Source organism: Bos javanicus, chromosome 6, assembly GCF_032452875.1.
Source record: "Bos javanicus breed banteng chromosome 6, ARS-OSU_banteng_1.0, whole genome shotgun sequence".
Classification (NCBI taxonomy): domain Eukaryota; kingdom Metazoa; phylum Chordata; class Mammalia; order Artiodactyla; family Bovidae; genus Bos; species Bos javanicus.
The window spans coordinates 114,498,364-114,524,539 of record NC_083873.1 but is presented as its reverse complement, the minus strand read 5'-3'; the positions used below and the strand labels follow the sequence as shown (position 1 = coordinate 114,524,539).

Below are 26,176 nucleotides of genomic sequence, written 5' to 3'. Positions count from 1 at the left end.
TAGAAGGTCATCCCTGAAACCTCACAGACGCCTCCACTCACATCCTCTTCCCCCAGAGCCTCCTCACTGGGCTCCAGTCTCCTCCATCCTGAACCCCCTGGCCCCGAGCCAAGCCCTGGCAGATGACAGAGAAGTGTTTGCAGGATGAAGGGAGGAAGTGAATCTGGGTGAACTGCAGCTCAGGGCATCCACCACCCCAGGCCCCTCGAGGGGAGGTGTGGCAGCCAGCTTTGCTCTGTCAGGGACCACCCCCACCCCTGCACCACCTCCGCTGGGATCCACACCCTGCAGACCCCAGAAGCGAGTGCACCTGCCCTCCCCTCAGGGGGACGAGTCGTGTGTGACCCAGAGAACTCCTGGCCTCGTCCCAGCGGCCCCTGGTCTCCCACAGCCGCCCCCAGGCAGGGCGCCCAGGCCTCTCCAAGACTTTGAAAGTTGTCACACTTGCTACGGATGAGCCACTGGGCAGATGGGCCCTTGAAGACCCTGGTGACTCAAGTGCCCCATAGGGCAGCGGGTCTGCATCCGGACTTGGAAACGACAGCTGGGGGACTGCTCTAGGGAGGTGGCTTCTCAGTGGCCCCCTGAGGGTCTCCAGCACCTGCGTGCATCAGAAGGGGACCACTGCCCTGAGGAACTCGGGCCCTGAATGATAGGAGCAGAGCTCTGCTGTTGGGGGCACTCTGCTATTTGCTGGAGATGCTGGTTCTGCTCATTGAGTCCTTTAGTGACACTTCCACTGTGGGAGGGAGGGGGTCCAGGGCTGCAGAGCCCCCCACCCTCAGCCGTGGGGAGTGGATGGGGCCCGAGTGGAAACCATCCCCAGACCCAGCAGAGGCTGTGGTGCTCAGGGCTGGGAATTTGCAGTGGAGGGGCTGGTTCGGAGATCCACCCTCATGAACATTGTCCTAGGAGATGGGATGGGTTGCCGGCTGGTGGAGGGGACCCTCCTCCTCGTGTGGGCTCCTCAGGGAGGGTGGGACCCAGCAGTTCAACAGACGCTTGCCAAGCCCGTTCTGAAAGAAGTCAGCAGAGGGAAAGTCTCCCTTTTCCTCTAGCAGTTGATCTCAGTGGGTTTGGAAGCCTCTGCTTTTCATGTCTCCACTCCTTCATGAGTCATTCATTCAGCACAGCTTCAGCGAGGGTTTGTCTGGGCCAAGCCTGGTTCTTAGTCTGGGGCACCAAGGTGACTGTCACAAGTCCTGGCCCGAAGCTGCTGCTGTTCGGAGGAGCAGGTGGACTTACCTGCAGGTCGCGTCGAGGGCCAAGGGGACCATCCCACTGTGCCTGGCGTGGCGTGAGGGCCTGAGGAAAGGTGGCCTTGGGCCAGGGCAGGAGGGCTCCATGGAGGAGGACCAAGTGCCCAGGGTCCTCCGTGCCCTGCGCCTCCCCTAACCAAGTCAGGGTGACCAGCGCCAGCCCTGGATGCTGGACCGACTGTTGAGCTGGCCTCAGGGCCTGCAGGGAACACAGCGGGCCTGGAGGCGGCAGGCACGTCTGCTCTCAGCCTGGAGCCCCCGCCCTGGATGACTATGGGCCACTGGCCCAGCAGGAACGAGGCCCTCTGGGTGCTGGAGGCTGGCAGGATAGGGCAGAAAGAAGGACCATTGTCTTGGGGGCTGGTCATGGCCCCAGAGTTGGCTTCCGGGGCTCGTCTCCACAGATGCTTCCGGAATATTGAGGGCAGAAGCCGGCAGCCTGGGGACAGCTGTCCCTCGTATCCGGTGACAGGATCCAGGCCCTGGTCATGCCCTGCATGTCCCTTGATTCACCCTCCCCACCCCTGCCCCTCAGAGCCTCTTCTGTCTCGCCTGAGAAATGAGACTAAACGCTAGGCAGGCCAGGCAACAAGTGGACAGGGCAGTGGGTGGATGGGGCAGTCGGTGCGCAGGGCAGTCAGTGGGCAGAGCAGCAGGGGAACAGGGCGGTGGGTGGGCAGGGCAGTCAGTGGGCAGCAGGTGGACAGGGAGGGCGTAGATTACTTTCCTGGTCACTTGGGCCCGTGGAGACAGCTCTCCCAGCCAGCTGACCGCCCCTAGCCTATGCAGCAGGAGAGAGCCATGTTTTTCTGTAGTGTGTATTGAGTGGGAGCCAGCTAACGAGCATGAACCTGCCGGACCTGGTCAGCTCTGAGTCAGCCTGGCAGGGTCGGCTCGGCGGCCGTCAGCCCCGGGGATACCACAGAGGTGGCATCACTCTCTCTGAGTCCAGCCTCCGGGCGGAGGTGGCTCTGCTGTAACCTGGCAAACCAGATGAGAGCTAAGTTGCCCATCTGGAGGGGTGCTCAGCAGTCAGCTAACCAGGCATGCCAGGCCCAGTGGGTTCCAGGACCCCCCTCCAGCCCCCGAGGCCAGCTCCAGGGTCCCTGTGAGCAAACCAGGAAAGGGAGAGCAGCCCTTCCTTACTCCTGGAAGATCCCTGACTGTGTGCCCCCTCAGGGGGAGGGCTGCCCCCCAGGACAAGGATGCTCATCTGCCGAGGGTGCCCAGGGGGTTCCCGTCAGAAGGCTGTGGTCCTAACAGCCTGTCCCCAGTGCCTCATTGGGTGTCGGATTGTACCATCGTTCAACACACGGTCCCCAACACACGGTCCCCGAGCACCTGCTGTGCCTTCCAGGCTGGGCGCCGGGAACGCAGAGGTGAATGAGCGTCCCTGCCCTGCAGCGTCTGGGAGAGACACATGGGCCGGCTCCAGGGTGCAGGACATTTGCCTGCGAGGCAGGGAGGGACAGGGCTGGCTGGATGGGCCTGGCGGGCGGGGTTAGGGGAGAGCCTGGCTTCCTGGAGCCAGGGCTTGGCAGGTGTGCGGAGGGGTGGGTCGCAGGGGCCAGCCCTGCTCTGGGTGTGGGGTCCCAGTCTGAGGAGCTGTGAACAGGTGAGGATCGAAGGAGGGTTTCAGAGCTGTGGGAAGGGGCGGCCCTGTGTCTGCTGAGTAGCTAGAGAGGCCTCGGTGCATGTAGAAGGTGGCCGGGGCAGGGCCAGCCTGGCGGCTCCTGCTCCGGTGGGACCAGAGGGAGCCTGGATGGGAGGGCTGGTCCCCCCCAGGTTGCGGCTGTCTGTGGTCACGCCTACCCTGGGGGCGCACGGTGGTCCTGGCTGCTTACTGCGGGGCGGGGGGTGGGGCACCCAGAGGAGGAAGCCGGAGCCCCTGTACTGACCGTGGGGCTGCTGAGCAGAGAGAAGCCAGGCTTGGTGAGGCTGCCCCGGGGTCCCGAACACAAAGACGGAGAGACTGACCCCGAGCGAGGATGTTCTAGCGGAATTCACAGCGGCCGCCGGGGTGGGAGAGCCAGACCTGCGGTTGGAGCCTCTGTGGCCTTGGGCCAACCACCCGCCCTCTGGGAACTCAGCCCCTCGGCTTTAACGTGGACACGAGAGGGTGCTGGCCTCCCTCTGCGTGTCCATAGAGCTTGTGTCTGACCTCAATGAGAGCCAGGCGCCCCTCGACCCTGTTGTGGGACGGCGCTTCCTGGGGCCGGGCTGGGTGGACGGAGCTGGACGACTGCCCGGGCTTGGGCGGGTGTGAACGGCACCCCAGAGAACGCAGCCGGGTGCTGGGTTTGATTGTGAGGCTGCTTTGGGCCAGTTGGAGGCAAGGTAGAGAGAAGGTGAGAGGCAGCCCAGGTCTCCTGATTCTGGGGGAAACCGCCTGGACTCAGCCCCCTTCCATCTAGGCTCCCTGACCTGGAGGACATTGCGGGGGTGGGAGGCGCTGCTCCTCTCCCCGCCCCCACTTCTCCTGGTCTGGGAACAGGGGTACAGAGACGGGGGGCACTGTGTAGCTGCCCAGCTGCCTGCTCGGGACCCTGAAATGTGCAGGAGAAAGCCGACCCTTTTGCTGCCGTGCAAACAGCCCAAGCCCCCTTCTGTCGGGGTCGTGGTGTCAGTAACCCCGGTGCCACCCCAACAGTGCCAGGAAACATCCCTCGAGGCCTGGGGTCAGTTCTTGTGGCTCGGCTGTTGCTCTCAGCTTAGGCACTTTCTTCTGAAACACCCAGTGTTAGGCGGCTTTGTGAAGGGACTTCGTGAGCTGGAATCAACTGAACTGAGAGCAAGGTTGACTCACCAGAGCCAAAACCTCAGCAGGCTGCGTGTCTGAGTCCTCGGCAACTGAAAGAGCCTTCCAGGCAGGCTTCTCCATTGCACAGAGAAGGAAGCTGAGCGTCAAAGGTTTTTCTCAGATGTGCTAAACGTACACACACAGCATTTTTGCCTAGCAGAACGGGCCACCTGGCCACCGGGACAGTGGTAAAACACAGACGCTGGGTTTCCCGCCTCCCACGGCGTGTCTCCCTTGAAACCGCAGCACGTGATGTGTGTCTTCCTGGGGGTGGCCGAGCCTCGGGGGTTGGGCTGACCTTCTGGAGGGACCCCAGCATCTTGCCGGCCTTTGCAAGCCTGTGGTCTGAGGGGACAGGCAGACCCCTGAGTCGATGCCCCGTCCCACGTGTGCAGCCGGGCCATGGGGCCTCAGAGAGGATGCCAGGGTGACGCCCGGGTTAAGGAGGCGGCTGGACCGGCCGATAAGTGACCGAGCGCGGCGGTGGCTGGACCGACCGACGAGCGACCGAGCGCGGCGGTGGCCGCGGAGCTTCACGCCCTGTCCTTCTCCTTCCTTTCTAGATGCAGAATCAGGCTTCCCGTCAGGCTTCCCCGGGCGCCACCCCCTATGCCTGTCAGGTTCGTCCCCGCCGCCGCCTGTCGGGCTCACGTCCAGTCCTGGTATCGTCCCGTCCCCGCTGGTGTCGCGCTGAGTGTAGGAGGCGCTTGGGTCATCTCCCCGAGGGGAGAAGGGGGCGCTCCATGGCAGGCGTTTTTGTTGTTGTTCACTCGTGTCCGAGTCTTTTCAACCCCGTGGACGGCAGCACACCAGGCTTCCCTGTCTTTCCCTAGTGCCCAGAGCTTGCTCAAACTCATGTCCATCAAGTCTGTGATGCCATCCAACCATCTCATCCTCTGTCATCCCCTTCTCCTCCTGCCCTCAATCTTTCTCAGCATCAGGGTCTTTTCCAATGAGTCGTCTCTTCGCATCAGGTGGCCAAAGTATTGGAGTTTCAGCTTCAGCATCAGTCCTTCCAATGAATATTCAGGACTGATCTTTAGGATGGACTGGTTGGATCTCCTTGCAGTCCAAGGGACTCTCAAGAGTCTTCTCCAGGTGTTAGCCGCACCAAATGTGCTTAAACAACAAACGGAACTGTCCTCTCTCAGCTCTGGAGGCTGCAGCTCCAGGGCCCGCCGGCAGACTTGGCTCCTCACGCGGCCTCACCTCTGGGCGTGTGGACGGCCGTCTCCTCCCTGTGCCTCACACGTCGCCCGTCTGTGCCCTAGTCTCCTCTTCTCATAAGGAAGAGAGTCAGATCCAGGCCTGTCCTTAAGACTCCATTTAAACCTAACTACCTCTTCAAACATCCTGCCTCCAAGCACATTCTGGGGTCCTGGGGTGTGGGCTTCAACCTGTGAGCTTTGGAGGGGGCAGTTCAGTTCATGATACGGCCCCTCCCAGGCTCCTAGCGGGAGGTGTGGACCACTGTGACGGGCTGGACAGAATTTCAGGGGTGAGGGGAGAAGGGGCCTGCTTAGCAAACGAGAGAGGAGTTGGGCCTCCCTGGCAGTCCTGTGGTTAGGACTCCACACTTCCACTGCAGGAGGCACCAAACCCTGTGGCCGGGCCAAATAAGAAAAACAGAACAGGAGGAGCTGCGAGTGGGGGGCGGGAAGCAGGAGCCCCTTCGTGGAGATGGGTTTCATTCAGATGAGGCGAGTGGGAGGCCTGGAAAGTTAGGTGACTGGGAGGTCCTGGCCGGGGAGAGGGCTAGACCAGGAGAGGGTCCAGGAGCTGCCAGGTCATGCCCAGCAGGCGGGGATGGACTTGGGTGCAGAGACGGGGGCAGGAGCTGGAGGAAAGCAGGGGCGTCATGGTGGTGGAGGACCTGATCCAACAGAGCAGAGGAGACAGACGGTTGGGGGGTCTGTCACCGCGGGGATGCGGACATTATGGTCAGAGATGAGCGAGGAGGGTTGGGGGGATGGTCCCCAGTTGCAGTGGGCACCCGAGGAACAGGTCCCAGACGGGACGGCCGCCCCGTCGGACCACAGAGGCAGGGCTGGAGGTGCTGCAGCGCGTCCCCCAGAATCGACGCAAAGAATCCACTCTCCGAACGCCTCGATCCTGCCTTTGCTGGCGGGGCACGCAGAACCCCTGAAAACGCATCATTGCTTGCTCTCACCCTCCAAATAAAAAGATCATTTCAGCGACGTGGAAGCTTCGTGGTCGCAGAGTGAGTCCATCCGGCCCTGGGAGCACACGGCCCCTTTGCTGGCAGCCAGGGTCACCCGCTGTGTCTCCCGGTTACAGCTTCCTTGTCGTTCATCCAAGCCTACGTGTTTATTTTTCAACCTGCCCATAGAAAGGGTCTCGTGAGCTCCAGCGTTTCTGCTGGCGCTCGACTCGCTGTAGTTGCCTCCAGAAGGTTCTCTGCGTCAACAGAGTCTGCTTCAGCCTCTCCCTGTCTCGTCTCCTAGGAAACCAGGACTTCCTCAGAGAGCATCATTTCTGTACCTGCTTCCAGCACCTCAGGGTCTCCGAGCCGCGTGATTTATGTAAGTCGCATTCTCTCTGTGGAGAGGGGAGACCAGGGGCCCAGGGTCCTTGCTGAGTGTACCCTCAGGGGGCGCGGGGCGTGGGGCCGCGGGAGGGATTGGCGCAGGCTCCGAGGCTGACTCGGGGCCTCCAGCGTAGATGTGTTGTGTGACCATGGCTGCCCCGGAACGTGGCGTCAGGTGTGCAGAGAGGTGTGCTCACGGCTGGTTTACAGCTGTGTCGGTGCGGACACCTGCCTGCATCCCACAGCCAGGACTCACCTGGATAAACAGCACTCAGCAGTCACGGTGCAGATCTGTGCCTGTTGGTGTGGAAAGTTCCGATGTGTCTCGTGAAGGAGCGTGTGAAGGATGACATGTATTACGTGGTCCCATTCTCATTTACGTGTGTGGGTATTCGTGTGCACGTAGGTGTGCGTATGTGATTGTGTGTAATTGAGTGTGTGCATGTGTGTAGGCCCGTGTGTGTGCACATGTATGGACGGATATGTGTATGAGTGTGTCTACATACGTGCTTCTGTGCGTGCATGTGTGTATGGGCATGGATGTTGTGTGTGTGGGTGTGTCTGTGTGTATGTGCACATACAAGTCTAAACGTGATTGAGAACATTTTAACTAATTGTTGACAGCAATTACCTCTGGGTGGTGGCTTTAGAAACGGAAGGTGACTGTTATAATTACTTGCTGGTTTGCTAATCTAAAGAGCCTGTGCTGCGGGGAGGGAACAGGAAAGCGGGGTGAGCCCTGAACTGCAGGCTGGTTGGCCCGGCTTCACCCCTGCAGGCTGGTCGAGCAGCACGAGTCTCCTCTCCCATTCCCCTGACTCACTGCCGGAGCCTGGTTTTTCTCTAACATGACGGAGATCGGATTCCCTTCTCTCGACACTTCTTTTCAGCCCCCGGAACTTTCTCTCTGGTTGGACACAGGGCCGTTCCTGCCCTAATGATAAGAACCCAGGTTCTAGTCTGGAGGGCGAATGGCCGGATGACCCTGGGCAGCTGCAGACTCGGAGATTCAGAAAGACAGCCTGATGTCACCAGGCCAGCTGTGTGCCCTCAGGCAAGGCGTTAGCCTCTCTGAGCCTCCGGGAGCTCACCCGTACCTGGGGGCCCACAGCACCTGCTGCCCAGGGCCATGGAGGGCCTGAGTGGGAGGCCCTGGGCACAGCCCTGAGCCCAGAGCAGGGGCCCAGGCAGTGCTCACTGGAGTCACTGTTGTGACATTGGTGCTTGTCTGCGGGGCCGCCGTACCTACTGCCCAAACCAGGGGGGCTCAACCGCAGAGATGTATCTTCTCTCCATCCTGTAGCCTGGGAGTCCGAGTCACGGTGTCGGGAGGCTTGTTCCCTGCAAGGCCTGTGTCCTGGGCGTGTGGACGGCCGTCGTCTCCACGTGTCCTCACATGGTCGTCCCTCTGTGCACGTCTGTCCTGACCTCCTCGTCCCAGGAGGACCCCCAGGGTGCTGGCTGAGGGCCCCCACCCTGCTGACCTCGGTTCACTTTAACCACCCTTTAAAGGTCACTGTCACCAAATACATATTCTGTAGGGCTGGGGGTTAGCGATTCCATGAAAAGAGGAGGACACAATCCACCCCAGATGCTGTTGTCATCAGGACCAGTAAAAGTGACTGTTACTGTTTGAACGAAATCGTGTTCATGGCACACAAGTGTGGTCCTGTCCACAGACGGCAGCTGCTGTTGGTAACTGCTCGTTTCCGTTCAGTTGCTCAGTCCTGTCCGACTCTTTGTGACCCCGTGGACTGTAGCCCGCCAGGCTCCTCTGTCCGTGGGATTCTCCAGGCAAGAATACTGGAGTGGGTTGCCATTTCCTTCTCCAGGGGATCTTCCCGACCCAGGGATTAAACCCGAGTCACCTGCATTGCAGGCAGATTCTTTACCAACTGAGCTACCAGGGAAGCTCAATAAATTGTGGGTTTTTAAAAAGTAATCTTTTCACTGCCTTTTTCTTTATTACAAAGGTAACCCACACTTATTAGGAAAAAATAGTGATTGGTATAGAGACAAAAATGAATACCATTTATAATCCTCCCAGCCAGAGTAGCCCACTGTTAATGTATCGAAGTACACACTTTCGGTCTCTTTTTCTCCGTGCGCGTGTATTTTATCTCTTTCTTTTTAACAAAATGAAGTCACGTGGGCTATATTGTTTTGTAACCTTTCTTCACCATGCCGATAAAGCATTGAGTTGGCATAGTGTACAAGCGCATCATTAGATTGTATTATTGGCAGGATTATATTACCGTTGTAACATCATATACGGTCACATCCTAGGGGCTTCCCAGGCGGCATTAGTAGTAAAGAATCCATCTGCCAGTTCAGGAGATGTAAGAGATGTGGGTTTGATTTCTGGATCAGGAAGATCCCCCTGGAGGAGGGCATGGCCACCCAGTCCAGTATTCTCGCCCGGAGAATCCCATGGACAGAGGAGCTTGGTGGGCTACAGCCCACAGGGTCGCAGAGAGTTGGACACAACTGAGTGACTTAGCACACACACGTGCTGCATACAGAGTAGGGAGGAGAAAGCGGAGGGAAAACACTCGCAGACACACACAGCCCAGTGGCCTTCCGCCATGGGAGGGCATAGCCTGTTGTCACGGTGCCCACCCAGGACCTGGATGCTAGGCAATGGATCTGGGAGCCCCACTGGGTGGTGTGGATGTGAGCAGCCGGGAGCACGGCCACTTAGCCACCTGGCTGGGGGTTGGGGGTTGGGGGCCTCTTTCTGAGCTGGCTCATGCTGATGTAGTTGGCCTTGTCAAGTGCTCTCTCTGATTCCTGCAGTCGGGCTGACCCAGGGCCAGGTGGGCCTCGCTGACCACGCGTTTGGGGCTGAACAAGCCAGCGGGCAGCTGAGCGCTGTGATCATAGCAGGGCAAAGGGGGCAGGGTGGGTGGGCACAGCCTCCCCCAGCCCCATGGCAGCGTCACCCTTTAGGTCAAGCTGTGTGGGTGTTCGGAAATCCAGCAGATGGCGAGGCCCAGTTGGCATTCCCATTTTCAGGGGGAGACGGAGGCCCAGAGAATCCTCCTGGCTTTGGCGAATGCTTGATCGATTTTAGTTCAGTGCGGCATGCTTGCCCTGAGGACCATGTCATGTCAATCATGGAGTTAGGGGGAGGGGCTCCATGGTGAAGCAGAGTCCTAGCTCCACAAGCCGCTAGCCTTGCAGGGAGGGGACATTGATGCACCAACAAAGATCAGCACCTTAACTCAAAAGAGGAAAACATCCAACCCAGATGGGAGAGAGAGCAGGAAAGCCTTCCTGGAGGAGGAGGCCTCTGCTGATTCTGGAAGGACCAGAGCATGAGCCGGGCAAAGAGGTCTGGGGAAGGCGTGTTGGAGAGAGGAACCTACGTGTGCTGAGCCCTCGGGCTCTGGACGTGGGGAAACGGTAAGGAGTTGGGTGTGGCTAGTTTCCTGGGCCAGGGAGTGAGGGGCTCCAGTGAGCAGATACACAAGGGCTGGACCTCCAGGGGCCTCAGCTCCAATTTCTCCAGAACACAGAGAGGAGAAGCTCAGAAGTGCTGATCGGGGTCATTGTCATGACAAATAGCACACTTCAGGGTTTGAACTCAGGTCTTCCGAGCACCGCCCAGGGTTCCGAAGGAAATCGCCAGCGTCTGAGACGTCGGGTGTTCACTCTCTCAACCTACGTCACACACGGCACGTGGTACCCAATGCCTCCCGGGAGCCTAGGAGTTGGGTGGTCAAGGAAGGCTTCCTGGAGGAGGTGGGCTGGAGCTGCCAGACCTGGGAGGGTGCGGGAACGCTGGGGCGTGGGGGCTGAGCCTGGCTCACAGAGGGCACGAAGAGGAGAGACCACACGGCACACAGAGTAGAGACATCCGGCTCCAAACATCGAGTCTGGAGATGGCAGTGAGGGCTGTGTCACCTGTCCCTGGAGGGGGCTGCCGGAGGATGTGAGCCGGAGGGCGAAGGGGGCAGCTGGAGCTCGAGACACGTGGCCCTGGCAGAGAGGAGAGCTGTCGTGCGAGCGCGGCTCTGCACGCAGACAGCCTGCTTCTGTTCCCTGGCTGTGGGACTCTGGGCACGTTACCTGACCTCTCTGGGCTCTGCTTCTTCCCCTGTGAAGTGGAGGTCCTGTGCGTGCCCCCCTTCGTGGGCTTGGCCCACTGATGCCTGGGGTGGAGCACAGAGCTCATGCTGCTGTTGGAGTTTGTTGGAAGAATTGCTGGCAGGACGGCTCTCCCCATGGCCACCCCCACCCAGAGGCAGAGGTTAGATCTGGACTCAGGCAGTGAGGACCTTGACCAGAGCTGCCTGGGGCTGGGAGGGGGGCAGAGACGTGGGCAGAGGCTGCGTTGGCCAGGCCGGGGGTCCCCAACGGAGGCCGAGGTCAAGATGAGGGTTCTCGAGAGGTTTGGGGGGTCAAGTTGAGCTAATGGGGGCAGCCCGACTGGCCAACTCTGCCCATGACTGGCAAGGCCAGCCTGAGACTAACCCTCAGAGGGGACACGGGGGAAAGAGGTGACTGGCGTGTCCGCTCCAGGCAGGACGGGAGCCTGGGCGTCCACTCCATGGGGGACCAGGCGGTGCTGGGAGCAGGCTGGGGCCGCACATCCCTTCTTCCGTGGGGATCGCAAGCTGTAAACATTCCATGCGCACTTGTTGGGGGTGTGCCACGGGAACACCGGGGCTGAGACTGGTGTTTGGGTGTGAACCACAGCCCTACTGGGAGAGCCAAGCCTCCTGGTGCGCAGCTCCCAGGCAGCTCTGGTCACGCCCCCCCCCCCCCGGCAGCCCCCAGAGCCAGGAGGAGGGGCTGGTGGGCAGTGGGGCAGACGGAGCCCAGTCATAGGACAGCGAGCCGCCCTGTGGACCTCACCTGAGCAGATGCGGTGGTTCCAGGCTTGTCGCCGTGAGCGAGCGCCTCTGTGGTGACCTCTGTGAGGTCACACGCCCACTGACTGTCACCTGCCAGCCCATTGGCTGTGTGTAGGGAGTGCTGCAAAGCCCTGAGCATGTGTACGAGTGGCTGGGTGTGGAGGTGTGCTCATGAGTACTGCTTTGGGTGGGTGCGGTTGTGTGCGAGTGTGTGGGTGCCTGAGGGTTGTGCTGGTGAGTGTGAGTGGGTGGAGCTGTGGGTGTGTCAGCGTCCCCCTCCACAGTTGTGGGCGGACACATTCTCTGTGCACACGTGTATAATGTGTGCAGGCCTGCGTGTGTGTGCTGGATGTTTGCATCTGTGCATACATGTGCACATACATCAAGCAGGTATTCAAATGCACGTGTGTGTGTCCTCTGTGTCCGTGTTTTATGTGAGCACATGTGTATCTGTGTTTGCATGCGTACAAGTCTATTACATGCAGGAGTTTGTGAGCACGCGTCCATGCGTGCGTTTGTATGCATGTGTACATGTTCGCCGATAGCTCAGCTGGTAAAGAATCCACCTGCAATGCGGGAGACCCCGGTTGGACCCCTGGGCCGGGAAGATCCCCTGGGGAAGGGAACGGCTACCCACTCCAGTGTTCTGGCCTAGAGAGTCCCATGGACTGGGCAGCAAAGAGCTGCACATGACCGAGCGATGGGTTTCCTGTGCCCACACGCACTGCATGCGTGTATGTGCATGTCTGTGTTTGTGTGTTTGCACCCAAGTGTGGATCTGCATGCATGCATGTATGTGTGTATAGGTGTGTTTGCTGTGCCCTCACACGTGTGTTTGTTTGTGCACATGTGTGTCTGTGGTTATGCAAGCGTAGCTCTGTGAGCGTGTGTTTAGACCGCAGGCTGAGTTCTCACTGTGTGAGCGTGTGTTTAGACCGCAGGCTGGGTTCTCACTGTGTGAGTGTGTGTTTAGACCGCAGCTGAGTTCTCACTGTGTGAGTGTGTGTTTAGACCGCAGGCTGGGTTCTCACTGTGTGAGTGTGTGTTTAGACCGCAGCTGAGTTCTCACTGTGTGAGTGTGTGTTTAGACCGCAGCTGAGTTCTCACTGTGTGAGTGTGTGTTTAGACCGCAGGCTGGGTTCTCACTGTGTGAGTGTGTGTTTAGACCGCAGCTGAGTTCTCACTGTGTGAGCGTGTTTAGACCGCAGCTGAGTTCTCACTGTGTGAGCGTGTGTTTAGACCGCAGCTGAGTTCTCACTGTCTTCAGGACCGGGAGGCTTCCCCGCCCCCTTGCCTTTGCCCCTCCTCCCGCTTCACTCAGACTCGCTTCCTCCCACGCCTGCCGGGCGAGGCGGCCCTGGGTGTGGGTCTGACCAGCCCTCCTGGCACCCCCTGCCCTCTCTCAGGCCAAGCTGGGCAATGAGATCCTGGACTACAGAGACCTGGCCGCCCTCCCTAAGAGCAAGGCCATCTACAACATCGACCGCCCTGACATGATCTCCTACTCGCCCTACATCAGCCACTCGGTGGGGGACAGGCAGAGCTACAGTGAGGTACGGGGCCCCTCAGCGGTCGCCTGGGCGGCCTCAGCCTCCTTTACCCCCTCAGACAACCTGCGCCTCCTCTTTAGAGAGTCCCCAGAGTGCTCTGGCCCCAAACTGCCCATGAGTCTGGATGCAGGACCCCCTTGGAGCAAGGGGCAGGGAGCAGGAAGCTCGAGGGCGATCAGGAAAGTGCCGGGGCAAAGTGAGCGTCTCGTTCTTGTCTTCAGTTGGGCTGATGCTCAGGCCCGGGGAATGGACCGTGTTCCCTCATCCAGCTCTCCTAGCCTCGCTCCCTGCTCACACGCTTCCCCGTCCTGTGAGCGCCTCGAGCTGGTCTGAGCCCTGGTGGGACCGCAGTTGACCCCTCCCTTCTGTCCCTCGGGCGGTGCCCTTGTCGGGGCCTCCCGGCTCACAGCTGCACCTCTCCATTTAACCTGGAACTTGATGCTGGTTTGGCTTTTTGAGATTCGGGTGTGACCCTGGGGGCAGGGTTGGAGGGGAGGAGCGTTTTGTCAGTTGCCGGCTGTGTCCATGGGCTGGTCACATGCAGTGGTCTGGCCCAGGCAGCCCCTCGAGGGGCAGAGCTCAGCCCCAGCCGTAACTGAGTCCCCCAAGGTGTAGCCAAGGCTCTGGGGTCTCCAGGCTCAATGGGGGTCACGCGGGCAAGCCCAGCTTGGCAGGCACTGCTGTGGGATATAAGGGCGGGGTGGGGTCCTCCAGGGGCACACTCACTGGTCACGCCACAGCAGCTGGCCAGGGCCACCCCTGCCATGGTCACTGCGGCCACAGTTGCCACCCACGCTCAGACCCACCCTCACTCTGCCCTGACCCCGGGCTTGGCACTGCCCACCTCCCATGGCGCAGCGCTCTGGAAAGAGGAGACTGAGGGGGACGTGCTGGCCCCAGGACCGTGGGGCTCAGAGCAGAGCTGGGGCGTGGGCCTGGGGGGCCGACAGGACCGTGGGGCTCGGCGCAGAGCTGGCTGTGGGCCCGGGGGGCCGACAGGACCATGGGGCTCGGCGCAGAGCTGGGCCGTGGACCTGGGGGGCCGACAGGACCGTGGGGCTCGGGGGCTCGGGGCAGAGCTGGTCATGGGCCCGGGTGGGGCTCAGGGCAGAGCTAGGCATGGGCCTGGGGGGCTGACAGGACCGTGGGGCTCAGGGCAGAGCTGGGCGCAGGCCCAGGTGGGGCTCGGGGCAGAGCTGACCATGGGCCCAGGGGGCCGACAGGACTGTGGGGCTTCGGGCAGAGCTGGGCGCGGGCCCAGGTGGGGCTCAGGGCAGAGCTGGGCGTGGGCCCGGGGGGCTGACAGGACCGTGGGGCTCAGGGCAGAGCTGGGCGCAGGCCCAGGTGGGGCTCAGGGCAGAGCTGGGCGTGGGCCCGGGGGGCCCCAGGACCGTGGGGCTTGGGGGCTTGGGGCAGGGCTGGCCGTGGGCCCAGGGGGCCGACAGGACCTTGGGGCTCAGGGCAGAGCTGGGCGCGGGCCCGGGTGGGGTTCGGGGCAGAGCTGGGCATGGGCCTGGGTGGCTAACAGGACTGTGGGGCTCGGGGCAGCGCTGGCCGCGGGCCCGGGGAGCTGACTCTGGTCACCGCCGCCTCCGTGCCGGCTTCTACCATTGCCCAGAGCGAGGTGCTGAGGTCCCGTCCCTCCTCCATCTCCGGGGACCTCTCATCTCTGCAGATCCCACCACGCCCCAGCTGGGGGGCCTGCTCAGAGGGGGGCTCTGAGGGGCCCTTTCTGTGAGTAGATGATGAAGGGGGGCCTGGGAAGCCCCAGAACGGGGGTTGGGGCACTGAGCTGGGCAGACATGGCCCAGGGCTGGACAGTTTCGCCTGCTTCTCTAGACCTGTGGCCTTATAGCCCCTCATCCCAGGGCGGAAAGCTCACAGGGGGAAGAGCAGTGGGCCAGAAGCACAGAGCTCTGCCAGCCTCTCTGAGCCTCAGTCTCCCCGTCTGTGAAATGGGCAGATTGGGATACACGTTCCCCCTTCCCATTCTAAGGGCGGGGATGGTACAAAAAATAGCCCCCAGTCACTCGAGGCTCCTCCTCGGAAACTCTCCACAACATCTTCCTACCTGTCCAGGTGTGGGGGAGATAGGTGAGCTTTCCTGCCTGGAAGCTCAGTTTCTATAGCCCCTTCTGCTACTTGCTGCGTCCCTGAGCCCGTGTATAGGTGGTGGATGACCGAAATACAGACCCATATACAGACGGTGGAAGGTGCACTTGTTCTAACGGGAGGTGCCTGGCTGGCGACCGCGCCCCGGGGCCCCGATGGCATCCAGCCCCTCACTCTGGTCCTCTCCCCAGACCCCGAGGCTCCGAATCACCCTTCCTTTCTCCAGGCCCCTTTATCTTTTCTGAAGACCACCTGTGGGCTCACGGGGTGGTGACCCCCGATGCTCTGACCAACAGTCCTCCTACTGAAACGTGTCTTCACGGGAGGGTGGCAGGGCGGGGCGGGCCAGCCAGGAGACAGGTCCACGCTCATCCGCACAGAGCTCCGTCCTGGGGGCCTCTTTCTCGGGGGCCACTGACTATATGTCTCTAAAGAGAAGTCTTTGGAACCCATGTGGGATCTCGTAGGGAGGAGTCCCTTCCTTTCGGGAGGAGGGTCCCTGGGTGGATGTACCTGGGCCGGGGTGTGGGGCCCTCCCCGCGTGACCCTCTGGTGCCGGGCCTAACAGGGTCCCCTGTGTTGTGTCCACAGTCCCCTCAGCTGCTCTCGCCAACACCGCCCGAGGTAACTGCCCCCCAGCCCGCCCATCTGCTCATTGCTCCGCTGCCTAGATTATAAAGATGACCACCCGAGGCTCCCCTAGGAGGGTCCCCAGGCCCTTGGCTGTGGCCTCTGGCCCTGGCGTCGGGCCGTGGCCCTCTGAGGCTGGGGTGGTTATTTTTATAATGGTGTCTCATCCGCATGCTTCCCCGTGCATCTGCCAGTCCGGCGCTGCGGACCCCTGGGACACAGGCGTTCTGCGGTCTGGTCCACGGCTTCCTTTAGAGGAAGAACAGGTCCAGGGGCCGGGGTAGCAGGGGCCACCTCATCCGCCTCTGAGCGGGATTGTGGGACTGTCCTTGGGGCCTTGAGGGTGGATGTGCTGAAAGAGTTTGTATAAAATAGCGTTTATAGTTAGCGGCCCGCACTTTATGTCTGTTTCTCAAAATTGATCTATGACATAGATGGCTGCCAATCAGACTCCATAGGTCAGATCCTGGGTACAGGAAGGTGACAGCAAATGCTGTGTGTGGGCAGCCAGCCCTGAGTGGCTACGCCCGTGTGTGGTTGCGAGCCCCAGGGACAGGGCAGGTGAGGCAACGAGATGCCTGTAAAATGTAAGCTGGTCAGTGGGGCTGTGCAGAGAATGCCCGGGGATGGAGACAAGACAGCCGGACTGCGGCAGCCCCAGAGGAGACAGAGTGCCCATCTCCAAGGGGGTGGCGGGCCAGGCCAGGAAGTCAGTGTTAAGCACAGGGAGCAGGGAGGCCCTGACAAGTGCACTCCCAGCATGAGGGCAGCCTGAGCGGAGCGTGGAGGTGGGCATGCAGGCAAGGTTTAGGGACAGTGGCTCGTGTGGGTTTGGCTGAAGAGGAGCCCTGGGAGGCAGGAGGTAAGCTGGGAAGGGCATGGGAGCCGTGAGTGCCAGACCCAGACCCTCCCAGTGCTCATCCCCATGCCTGCCTGGTGGGCAAAGCAGCAGGGTCCACCCACGGCAGGATGCCAGGCCGCATCGTGACTCTGGCCAGGGTGCCGAGTTGCGGTGGGCCGGCGGTCTTCTCCACCCCCCGCCCGCGTGCCATGCCATCTCACGCCACCCGCTCTGAGCGCTCGAGAGAGCGGCCCGTCCTGCTTGAGTGGAGTCTGTGCTGTCGGTGACTGTGCGTCTGGCTCAACTGAGCTTCTGGGCCCGGGGTTCGGGGGCTTCTCACCTCCCACACCTGGGGAGCCCCTGTCGAGGCTGGTTACAGAATCTCCGTGGGTCTGAGTGTCTCCTGAGGACCCTTGGGGGCCGAGGGTTGGGCAAGAGGGGGACTGAAGGAAGTGGGGGGAGCCAGGTGCCTTTACCCACGCTCGGAGCCCAGCCACAAGGAGGTGCTGTGAAGGGATGGGTACCATCCCGCCCTCCAGCACCTGATAGCTGCTAAAGGATGTCAGGCCGAAGGGAGCGTCAGCACCAAGGCCAGCTCCCCGCCCGGCTCTCCAGAAGGGTCCTGGCGGGTGCAGGTGTGGGACTCCATCCCAGGTCCACGTCGAGTCAGCCTCCTGGGTCAGGCACGCGGCTAGCGCTCGGAGGGCGGAAGGGTGGGACGGGGCGGGTGGTGCTCCTGGCTCAGCGTTCACCGGGCTGTCTTCCTCCCAGGGGGAGCAGGACGACCGCTCCTACAAGCAATGCCGGACCTCCAGCCCCAGCTCCACCGGGTCGGTCAGCCTCGGCCGTTACACCCCGACCTCGCGGTCGCCCCAGCACTATAGCCGTCCAGGTACTTGCCCCCACCCCCACAGCTCCTTTTACCCCCCTGAACCTGTGCTTCTTGTTGCTTTGAGGAGTCTGTCTTGTACTTTGCACAGCTGGAGAAAGGACGGGCTGGGAGATGGAGAGCTGTGCTTTTAGTGGCAGAAACAAAAGGCCCTCCACGGTCTGGGTGGGGAGGTGATGTGCAGAGGCGGTGGGTTTCCCTGTTGGTTAGAGGAGCCATCCTGGGAAACGCACGAGGCCGTGCTGAGCATGTAGAACCCAGCTTATGTGTTAGTGTCAGGAAGGTAAAACCACACAGAGTGCAGGAGTCACTGAGCTCCGAGCTCACGGAATTCTAGGAAGGTTTGCACTATGAAGGCAAAATCAACAGACAGAAGCTGGTATCAGCATACGCATGGACGCTTCACCTGTTTCTGGGTCAGTGGCCCCAAAGACAGCCGTGGGGAGAAGCCTGAGGAGGGTCCTCTCTCCCTGGCCCCGGCCTCATCCCCTGCCTGGCACCCAGCTGTGTATTGCTTTCCCTTCCCTTTTAAAACTCTGAGCTGCTTCTGTGTGTCAGAGTCACAGGGACTCCACGCAGAGGCTGCTTTTTTGAGGGATTTTTCCAAGCATCTCCTCCTCGGCCAGCTGTTGCACGGCTCCATTCTCACCTCCATGAACTCAGCTCTTGAGTTTCGCAGTGCTTGTGGAAAAATCAAAGCTCCATTCATTGGCAAAGTTATTTTCATTACCTCCCTGCCATGTGCCTGGTACATCCTGCTCAATAAAAGTTTGGAAAGTTGGTGAGTGAGTGAGTGGTGAGAGATGAGTGATGGACTCGGTGAATGAATGAGTAGGTGAATGAGTGAGAGAGTGGGTGAATGAACAAATGAGTGGATAAATGAATGGACAGATGAGTGAGTGAGTGAATGAATGAGTGAGTGAGTGAATGAATGATGACTGACTCAGGGAATGAATGAGTAGGTGAGTGAATGAAAGAGTGGGTGAAGGAATGAATGGATGAGTGAATGAATGGATGAGTGAATGAATGAATGGGTGAATGAATGAGTGAGTGAGTGAATGATGACTGACTCAGGGAATGAATGAGTAGGTGAGTGAATGAAAGAGTGGGTGAATGAATGAATGAGTGAGTGAATGAATGAATGAGTGGGTGAATGAATGAGTAGATGAGTAAGTGAGTGGGTGGGTGGGTGAGTGAGAGAGTGAATTAGCAAGTGAGTGAGGGAATGAGTGGGTGACTGACCAGGCAGGTGAGTAGGTCAGGGAGAAGGGCCGTCAGCCTCTCTGAGGACCCCTCTGCTGACCCCTGGCCACTGTATTTGGGTCACCTGGGCTGGCCAGCAGGTGCTTGGCCGGATGGCCACCCCACGGTCAAGGCCTGACTCCTGGGCGAGGCCTGGTGCCTATCCAGTGACTGACCCCTCCCCAGTCCGGCTAACCGCCCTCTGCCTGGGTCCCGGATCCCAAGAAAACCCCTTCATGCGGCAGTGGGCAGGACCCAGGGAGCCAGCTGCTCCCACCCAGCCTGGGCACCCTGACCGCAGCAGGCAGGCCTTCCTCCCTCTGAGCCCGGAGCAGAGGCGCCCCGAGTGTGCTTGGCGGCCCACCCCCTCGAGGTGCCTCAGAAAGGTGTGTTCTTGGGTCGAGACGGCAGAGTGGGGCCTGGGGCTCTTCTGTGGCCGTGTGGCCGGGAGGGCTGACTCTGACTTGCTCTCTGTCACCCGCAGCTGGTACTGCGAGCGTCGGTACCAGTAGCTGCCTGTCCCTGTCCCAACACCCAAGCCCTTCTTCCGTGTTCAGACATCATTACATCCCGTACTTCCGAGGTAAGGCGCGCGAGGCTGCGGGCTGTGCCCCAGGCCGCCCGCAGAGCGTCCGTGTCTTGCCGTCCTGTGCCTGCTGCCGCATGGCTTCCCCGAGCCCCTGTCTCACGCCTGTGCTCCCTGCTGTGTGTCTTGTGTGTTCAGCTCTGTTGGTGTGTCCGTGTTCCCAGGAGGCAGCTTGTCGTGTCAGAAAAGCGAGCGGCAAGGCGGGGAGAGGGTTCTAGGACCTACCCAACGCCCACCTTGGGCTGGCTCCAGAGCCTTTACCTAAGTCACCCCATGTTATTTCCCCCTCGGCTCGGCAGGCGTGGGGGACTGCTCGCCACAGTTATCAGGAGGTGTCCGTGGCTTCAGTTCATGGTGGCCAGGCACCCCACGTGGCTGCAGCTCCTCCCAGGGCGCAGACCTGCCCATCTGCCCCACCCCTGCCCAGGCACCTGTATGTGAATCAGTCCAGGAAAAGGGCCAGTTCCTGTGTTATGGACTGAATTGTGCCCTCAGAGTCATTTGTTGATGTCCTAAGCCCCTGTGAGCCTGTGTTTGGAAAAAGTGTCTTTAGGAGATTATATGGAGAAAGAAATGGCAACCCACTCCAGTGTTCTTGCCTGGAGAATCCCAGGGACGGGGAGGCCTGGTAGGCTGCCATCTATGGGGTCACACGGAGTTGGACACAACTGAAGTGACTTAGCAGCAGCAGCAGCAACAGCAGCAGCAGCAGGAGATTATTAGGGTTGTGTGAAGTCATAAAGGTGGGGCCCTAATCCGATGGGGTGGGTGGCCTTTTTGGAGCAGAACAGTCTGTCTGCGTGTGCTCAGAGGAAAGGCTGTGTGAGGCCAGAGCAGTGTCTTCCGCCGATGAGAGAGGCTGCACCTGAGACCCAGCCCAGCCAGACCTTGATCTGGGACTTCCGGCCTCCGTTCCTGGGAGAAATGAATGTCTGCTGTGCAAGCCGGGCAACTGAGGTGCTTTGTTATGCAGCCCTAGCTGACTGATACACCCCAGAAGATCCCCCAGAGCACAAGAGGAGCAGTGGTGGTCTGTTGGTTCCCCTGGAGTGAGTTAGGGTCCCCGTTCCTCATGACTGCTGAGTGCCGAATGTTTCAGGAGAACCTTCTGACCCCGAGGGACTGGGAGAGGCCAGCCCAGCGGGATTAATGCATCACTGATGGTCACCCATCCCGGCTCCTTGGAACTTGGACGGTTCTAACATGCATCGTCATCACCCATCTGAGTGACCCTGTTGGTCTAACTGAGAAGAGAGCCCCCTGGTCAGTGGGGTGCCTTCCCCTCCTGCCTGTGGACCTGGCCCCCCAGCTCCCAGACTTTTTGGACGTCCTGGCTTTTCTGAGAAGGAGCAGAGCCCCCAGATCTTGTGAGCAGGAGAACAGCGTGGCTCGCGTGCATCCGTGTAGACAAGGGTGTCATGTGGCCGGGCTGTGGCCTCACCCAGAAGAGGACAGAAGACACACTGCAAACCAGAGGGAGCTTGACATTTATACGCGTCCCTGCAGGTCACCCAAGCAGGCGCCCCTTCTTGTCTCGAAGGTCAGAAAGCTGAGCACACGGCTTTCCTCCCGCCCGATGTGGCCCTGCTTTGGGTCCTTGGCAGAGGTACAGCCCAGAGGCGAGGCTGGGCAAGCTGCCCCACCCTGGGAGCTGGGCTGACCGCCTGGGAAACAGCTTTGTCCACATCCGCCCAGGCGGCCCCGGGGACTGCCCTTCCACTCTCCACCAAAACATGGCTCAGAAACTATCACAGCCCCTCCAAGGGCACCCCTCAGGTCGGGGAGGGGGCTTGGTGCCCTGCGGTCTGCTCCAGGTGGGCACTGGCTCCACGGTGGGCCACCCTGCTTCCCTTCTGTCTGCTCTTTCCCTAATTCTCTTTGTGCAGGAATTGGGCAAAGCCCCAACCCTCCTGTCTCGTGCAGGAGGTGGGGGATGCCTGGCACCCCCGGGTCTGCCTGCTGCTGACTTTCAGGGCTGCCCGTGACCTCAGGAGCCCCAGCCCCTTCCCAGACTACCCCTGGGGTGACTGAGGCACAGGGACAGCTCACTGGGCTGGGCCCAGAGGCAGGCCCTCGCTCACCAGGTGTGTCCACCTGCAGGCTGTGGGACTGCTCCTTTTCCCCAAGGGCCACGCGGTCTAGTGCATCGCAGCCTGTGGGCATTCTGTGGCGAGCCGTGCCGAGGGCCATCTGCCTTCCTCTCAGCTGGTCATGGGGCCTGGTGTCCACTTGCACTCCGGGAAAGCCTTCCCTGGCCGCTCCTTGCAGCAGCTCAGCTTCCTTGGCTGCCCAGCTGGAGATTTTCTCTCTGGACTATGCTACAGATGGAGGGTTCACCCAGGAGGGACCAGCGTTTGCCCTGACCTGGTCACATGCCCCTCCGTCCCCACCTCACCCTTCCATTCACAGACACACCTTCCCACCGTGTCCTGGCACCCGGGGCCACCCTCCTGTCAAGGCCCATGTGCAGCGTAGGTGCCCGTGGCAGCCATTTGCACTCGAGTATAAATTTCAGTCCCTGGTGTATCTCCCGGGACAGTGTGAGTCCCTGACCTCTCACCTGTTAAGGAGCAAGCCACAGGGACCAGCAGGTGAGTGCAAAAAGAGGTGATGCTGGCAGAACCATGCTGCTGGGCGGCAGGGGAAAGTGACCCGTGAGCCCCCGCCCACAGTGTGAGGGACAGAGGAGGGGCTGCAGAGGTGGGGCCTCTCGTCGGAGCCCCCTTGCCCACCCGCTGGCAGCGCCTGGCAGCACCTCTTCATCTCACTCCCTTCTGGGGCCGCCCGCCTGGTGGCCGTGGTCGGCCCAGGTGGCCTGAGGCAGCAGGCTAGGCAGGTGGAACCTGCCCGCATCATGGTGTCCCATGGGAGCCCTGTAGGGGCTGGGGCTGGCCTTGCCTCTGATCACCTTGAGAAGATCCGCAGAGCCAAGTTGGGGCATTCCCAAGGGCTGAGTGTGGACAGCTGAGCAGCGGAATGAAGGGCATGGTGCTGGATCGGAAAGCAAAGTACAAACGTCCGTGAGTTCACAGCCATGTACAGGCATGACCGAGTAAAACCAATGGGAAAAGAGACCAAGTCCCGGCAGAAGAGACCCAGTGATTCACGGGGACCCTCTGCCCTTCAGGAGGGGTGCCCTCCTCCCTGCCGTCAGGTGGGGGCTGTGCCTGGCAGTTTCCCTGCAGAGCGCAGAGTTGGGGGCGGAGAGGAGCCAGATGTGCAGAATCCTGGGCCAGCACGACCTCGGCCATGGGGTCAAGGTCAGTTGCAGTGCCGGGTCACGTGGACAGCAGCACCTCTGACAATGGGGGGAGGGCGCCTCCCCTCCGGGCTCTTCCCCCCAAACCCGTGACCCCATCTGGTCATGAGAACACACCCGGCAAATCCTCCCTGAGGGGCGGTCTGCCAGACACCCACGCAGCACTTCTCAAAACTGCCCAGGTCATGAGGTGCCCAGACAGTGAGAAGCAGTTACAGCCCCAAGGGGCCTGGAGGGGCATGAAGACCGTGTCTACTGGCATCCTGGACAGGTCCTGGGATACCCAAGGGATGCGAGTGGAAAACGGCTGAAATCTGAGTGCAGCAAGGCATCTGGACGACACCAGGGTGGCCACCCGCCGGCTGCACGTAAGATGGAACTGCGTGGGATTCCCAGGAAACCTCCATGTCGCCCGGAACTGCTCTGCAACAAAGCACTGACTCCAATGGGCAGGGGAGATGGCTGTTGACGGGCCAGGGCTTCCTGGGCTCCGGATGGCACGCCCCAAGGTCCTCACGGCTCCCTGAGGGCGCTGAGGACCGTCCATAGCAGAGGTCGGAAGCGACCTCCCTGCTGACCCGCCTCTGGGAGGGGCCACATGTCTGGGCATGAGGAGCTCTGTGCTGTTTCAGTGTCGCCGCATGGCTGGGCTTGCCTCTGGCATTCTCCCACCCCTGGTGACATCGGTGGTGGGGGTTTTGGCCACCAGGACCCGCGGGGAGGGCAGTGCCCAGGGCTCAGTCTCACCAGCACCCAGGGCCCTGCAGAAGGCGGTCGTGGGGAAAGTGCTCTTCGAGGCCCCACGTGGGCTCTATGCGAGTGTGCACTTCACTGTGGATTTGTGGCACGGTGACTGGGCGGGCGGGCATGTGTTCCGAGAAGGGAATGGCCGGCTGGGCTGTGTCCCCTGGAAAGGCTTTGCACCTGAGCCTCGACCCAGGTGGAGTCTGGACAAGCAGAAGGATTGGAAAGGGGGTCCCCCAGGGGTTGGGGGAGGAGGAGCGATGAGCAGAGACAGATTGGGTCAGGTCCTAGTCTGGTGGCCAGTGAAGAGGGCCCTGGATGGCAGGTGTGAGGGGGGTGTGACCTGCCCCCTGACCCCAGTGAAAGCCACAGTCCTCCTCAGACACACATGCGTGTGTGTGCACACACACACACATGCACATGTGTACACATGTACACAGACACACAGAGACATGCACACACACGTGCATGCACGCACACACATGCACACAGACATACACATACATTCACATGCACACATGCATGCACACACACGCACACAGAGAGACATGCACATACATTCATGCACACACGTGCATGCACACACATACACACGTACACACATGCACTCACATGCACACATACACAAGAGTCTTGCTTGTGAAGTCGGATGCTGCACGGCGACCCTGAGGACTGGGGAGGATGGGGTCCCATGGCGTGCTGGCGTCTGCCCCACCGGGGAGGAGCAGAGAGAAACAAGCCATGGGAGGCTGGGCCAAGACGCTCTGGCACAGCAGGGTCAGGCCGTCCTCAGCTGCTCTGGGTTCGAGCAGATGAGTGTGAAGCCCTGGCTTCCGCATGTTCTGTGCCCTGGGGGTGATGAGTCAGGGCCAGCAGGGCAGGTCTGCGGTTTCCTTCACACACCCGTGGGCATCGTCTACCCACTGGGAAGTGCAGCCTAGCCTGAGGCTCCAGAAGGCTGTGAGCTGTGCTGGAGGGCGATGCTAAGGGAAAAGCGGGCTTCACATCCCCTCCCCGGGGGGTACAGTTCTCTACCCGACGTTCCGTCCATGCTGACAGGTGAAACTGGTGCCCTGGCGGGAAGCTGCTGGAAGCTGCAGTCAGTCTGGGGATCTGGTTGTGGTCTGCTGTGCCCACCCTGCCCCTCAGGCCCCCCGGGGTCCCCAGCATACCACCCCAAGGCAAGAGCACCCCCTAAGCCCGTCTGCCGCTCCACCCCCGTTAGCGCACCTCCAGGCCGGCCCGCGCTGCCTCATCGCGTGTCGCCTTGGGGTCCTGTGACTCCCAGTCTGGGGTGTTTTCAGGTCAAGGCGTCCCTCTCCTTTCACCCAGCTGTCCCATAACGTTCCCTGAGCTCAAAGGGGGAATGAGTTGTGCCATTGTGTGCCCTGCTGAGACGAGCCGTGTGCCATCCCTTCAGGAGGTGTGGGGGCAGGGCGGGGAGGGTCACCACGGCTGTCTGAAGTCTGGGACTTGATAATCCAACCTTGTCCGCAAAAACTGAACTGACAGATCTAGGTGGGATAAAAGTCGGAGCCAAAATCAGAGGGCTCTTCCCCTTCAATCTGGCCAAAAAAAAACAAACAAAACTGCTTTATTTGGGAACACGGTAGCTGATGAACACCAGTTGCCTCTTTTTCTCCCGTAGCTGATAAAATTGTCCTCCGTGGCTTTTAAAAGACAGATGTCGATGAATTCTAGCACTTCAGCCCCAACTTGTGAATGGCTGATTTGTGAATCCTCCCAAGAATTCAGCATCTTTTTACACAAGGATACTTAGGAAGAGGTGGGGGTGCTTAGTCTTGGTGAATTTGTGATTTTCTAGATTCAGGCAGCCGCCTGGCCATGCCCCACCCCGCACCCAGGGAAAGGGGGGCACCGTCGATGGCCCGGCCAGCCATCCTGGGAACTTGCAAGCAGGCTGGGCCTTGCCCCCCACCCTGGGGCCATGGAAGGCGGTTCCTCAAGGTTGGATTAACGAGTCGTGGGGCCTCATCTAGAGGTGTCGGTGGAGCGGGGGTCACACTCCCTCCCCTGGGCAGAGGGCGCAGAGGCCCCACCAGGCAGGGGAGACAGGGGCTCCTGAAGCTCTCACGCTTGAAATGCTCTCCTCTGCTTTCCCCTCCCGCCTCTGTCTGCCGTCTTCGCTCTTCCATCTGGAGGCAGTGAAAGTGGCCGGAGCACCCCCAGCCTCTCCGTGCTCTCAGACAGCAAGCCTCCCCCCTCCACCTACCAGCAGGCTCCTCGCCACTTCCACGTCCCAGGTAGGCGCCCAGGACGCACGGCCACCCACCAGGCAGACGGGCCACCCCTGAGCTGTCGGGGTGGGCGTCTGCTGTTACCTCTTGGGAGTCGCATGTTCCCCAAGCTTCTTCATCCCCCACCCCCCCAATTCTGAGATGCTTTAAAAATCCACAGATGGGTGGTGTGCACATCCCCAAACCGGCACGTATTTGAGCCTCTCCCGAAGCCCCACAAACCCCGGGGAGGCGCAGCTGCCCTTCCGGGAGTGGACTGGAGACAGGTTGTCCCTGGACACCTGCCCTGGCCCCCTCCGGCCCTCTGCCCCCTTCACAACGGTGGGTGGCATCTGGGCTGAGTGCAGCTGAGGTGTGTGGGGCCTGGGCGCCCGTTGCTGGGCTCCCCGATCCTTGCTGGGGGCGCTGGGTGACGGGCTGCTTGCTGACGGATGGCGGGAGAATGGAAATCATCACGGTGTGCTTGCTCACCCTGCTGTCTCTCTCCTTTTTTTTCCCTTTCTCCTTTCCCAGACACTGGCGTCAAAGATAACATCTATAGGAAACCCCCCATCTACAAGCAGCATGGTACATGCAGTCGGAGTCCTCTGCTGCTGCGT

The 26,176-nt window shown here is 60.6% G+C and overlaps 1 protein-coding gene across 13 annotated transcripts in view; it reads left to right on the top strand.

Annotated features, from left to right (window-relative positions):
• ABLIM2 (actin binding LIM protein family member 2) overlaps window positions 1-26,176 on the top strand; it is a 170,234-nt gene that overhangs the window by 92,316 nt on the left and 51,742 nt on the right. For 4 of the 13 annotated variants that reach the window (XR_009737171.1, XR_009737163.1, XR_009737162.1 and 1 more), the window contains exons 9-16: window positions 4,623-4,679; window positions 6,525-6,602; window positions 12,873-13,019; window positions 15,720-15,752; window positions 17,371-17,491; window positions 19,215-19,313; window positions 25,482-25,583; window positions 26,091-26,144. Coding sequence is in view for 2 of the 13 variants with exons in the window: in XM_061420938.1 (XP_061276922.1) it covers window positions 6,525-6,602; window positions 12,873-13,019; window positions 15,720-15,752; window positions 17,371-17,491; window positions 19,215-19,313; window positions 25,482-25,583; window positions 26,091-26,144 (634 nt within the window). In the remaining 11 variants the exon portion in view is untranslated. The remainder of the gene's footprint in view (window positions 1-4,622; window positions 4,680-6,524; window positions 6,603-12,872; window positions 13,020-15,719; window positions 15,753-17,370; window positions 17,492-19,214; window positions 19,314-25,481; window positions 25,584-26,090; window positions 26,145-26,176) is intronic. The other 9 variants (XR_009737165.1, XM_061420938.1, XR_009737169.1 and 6 more) reach the window with 6 other exon arrangements.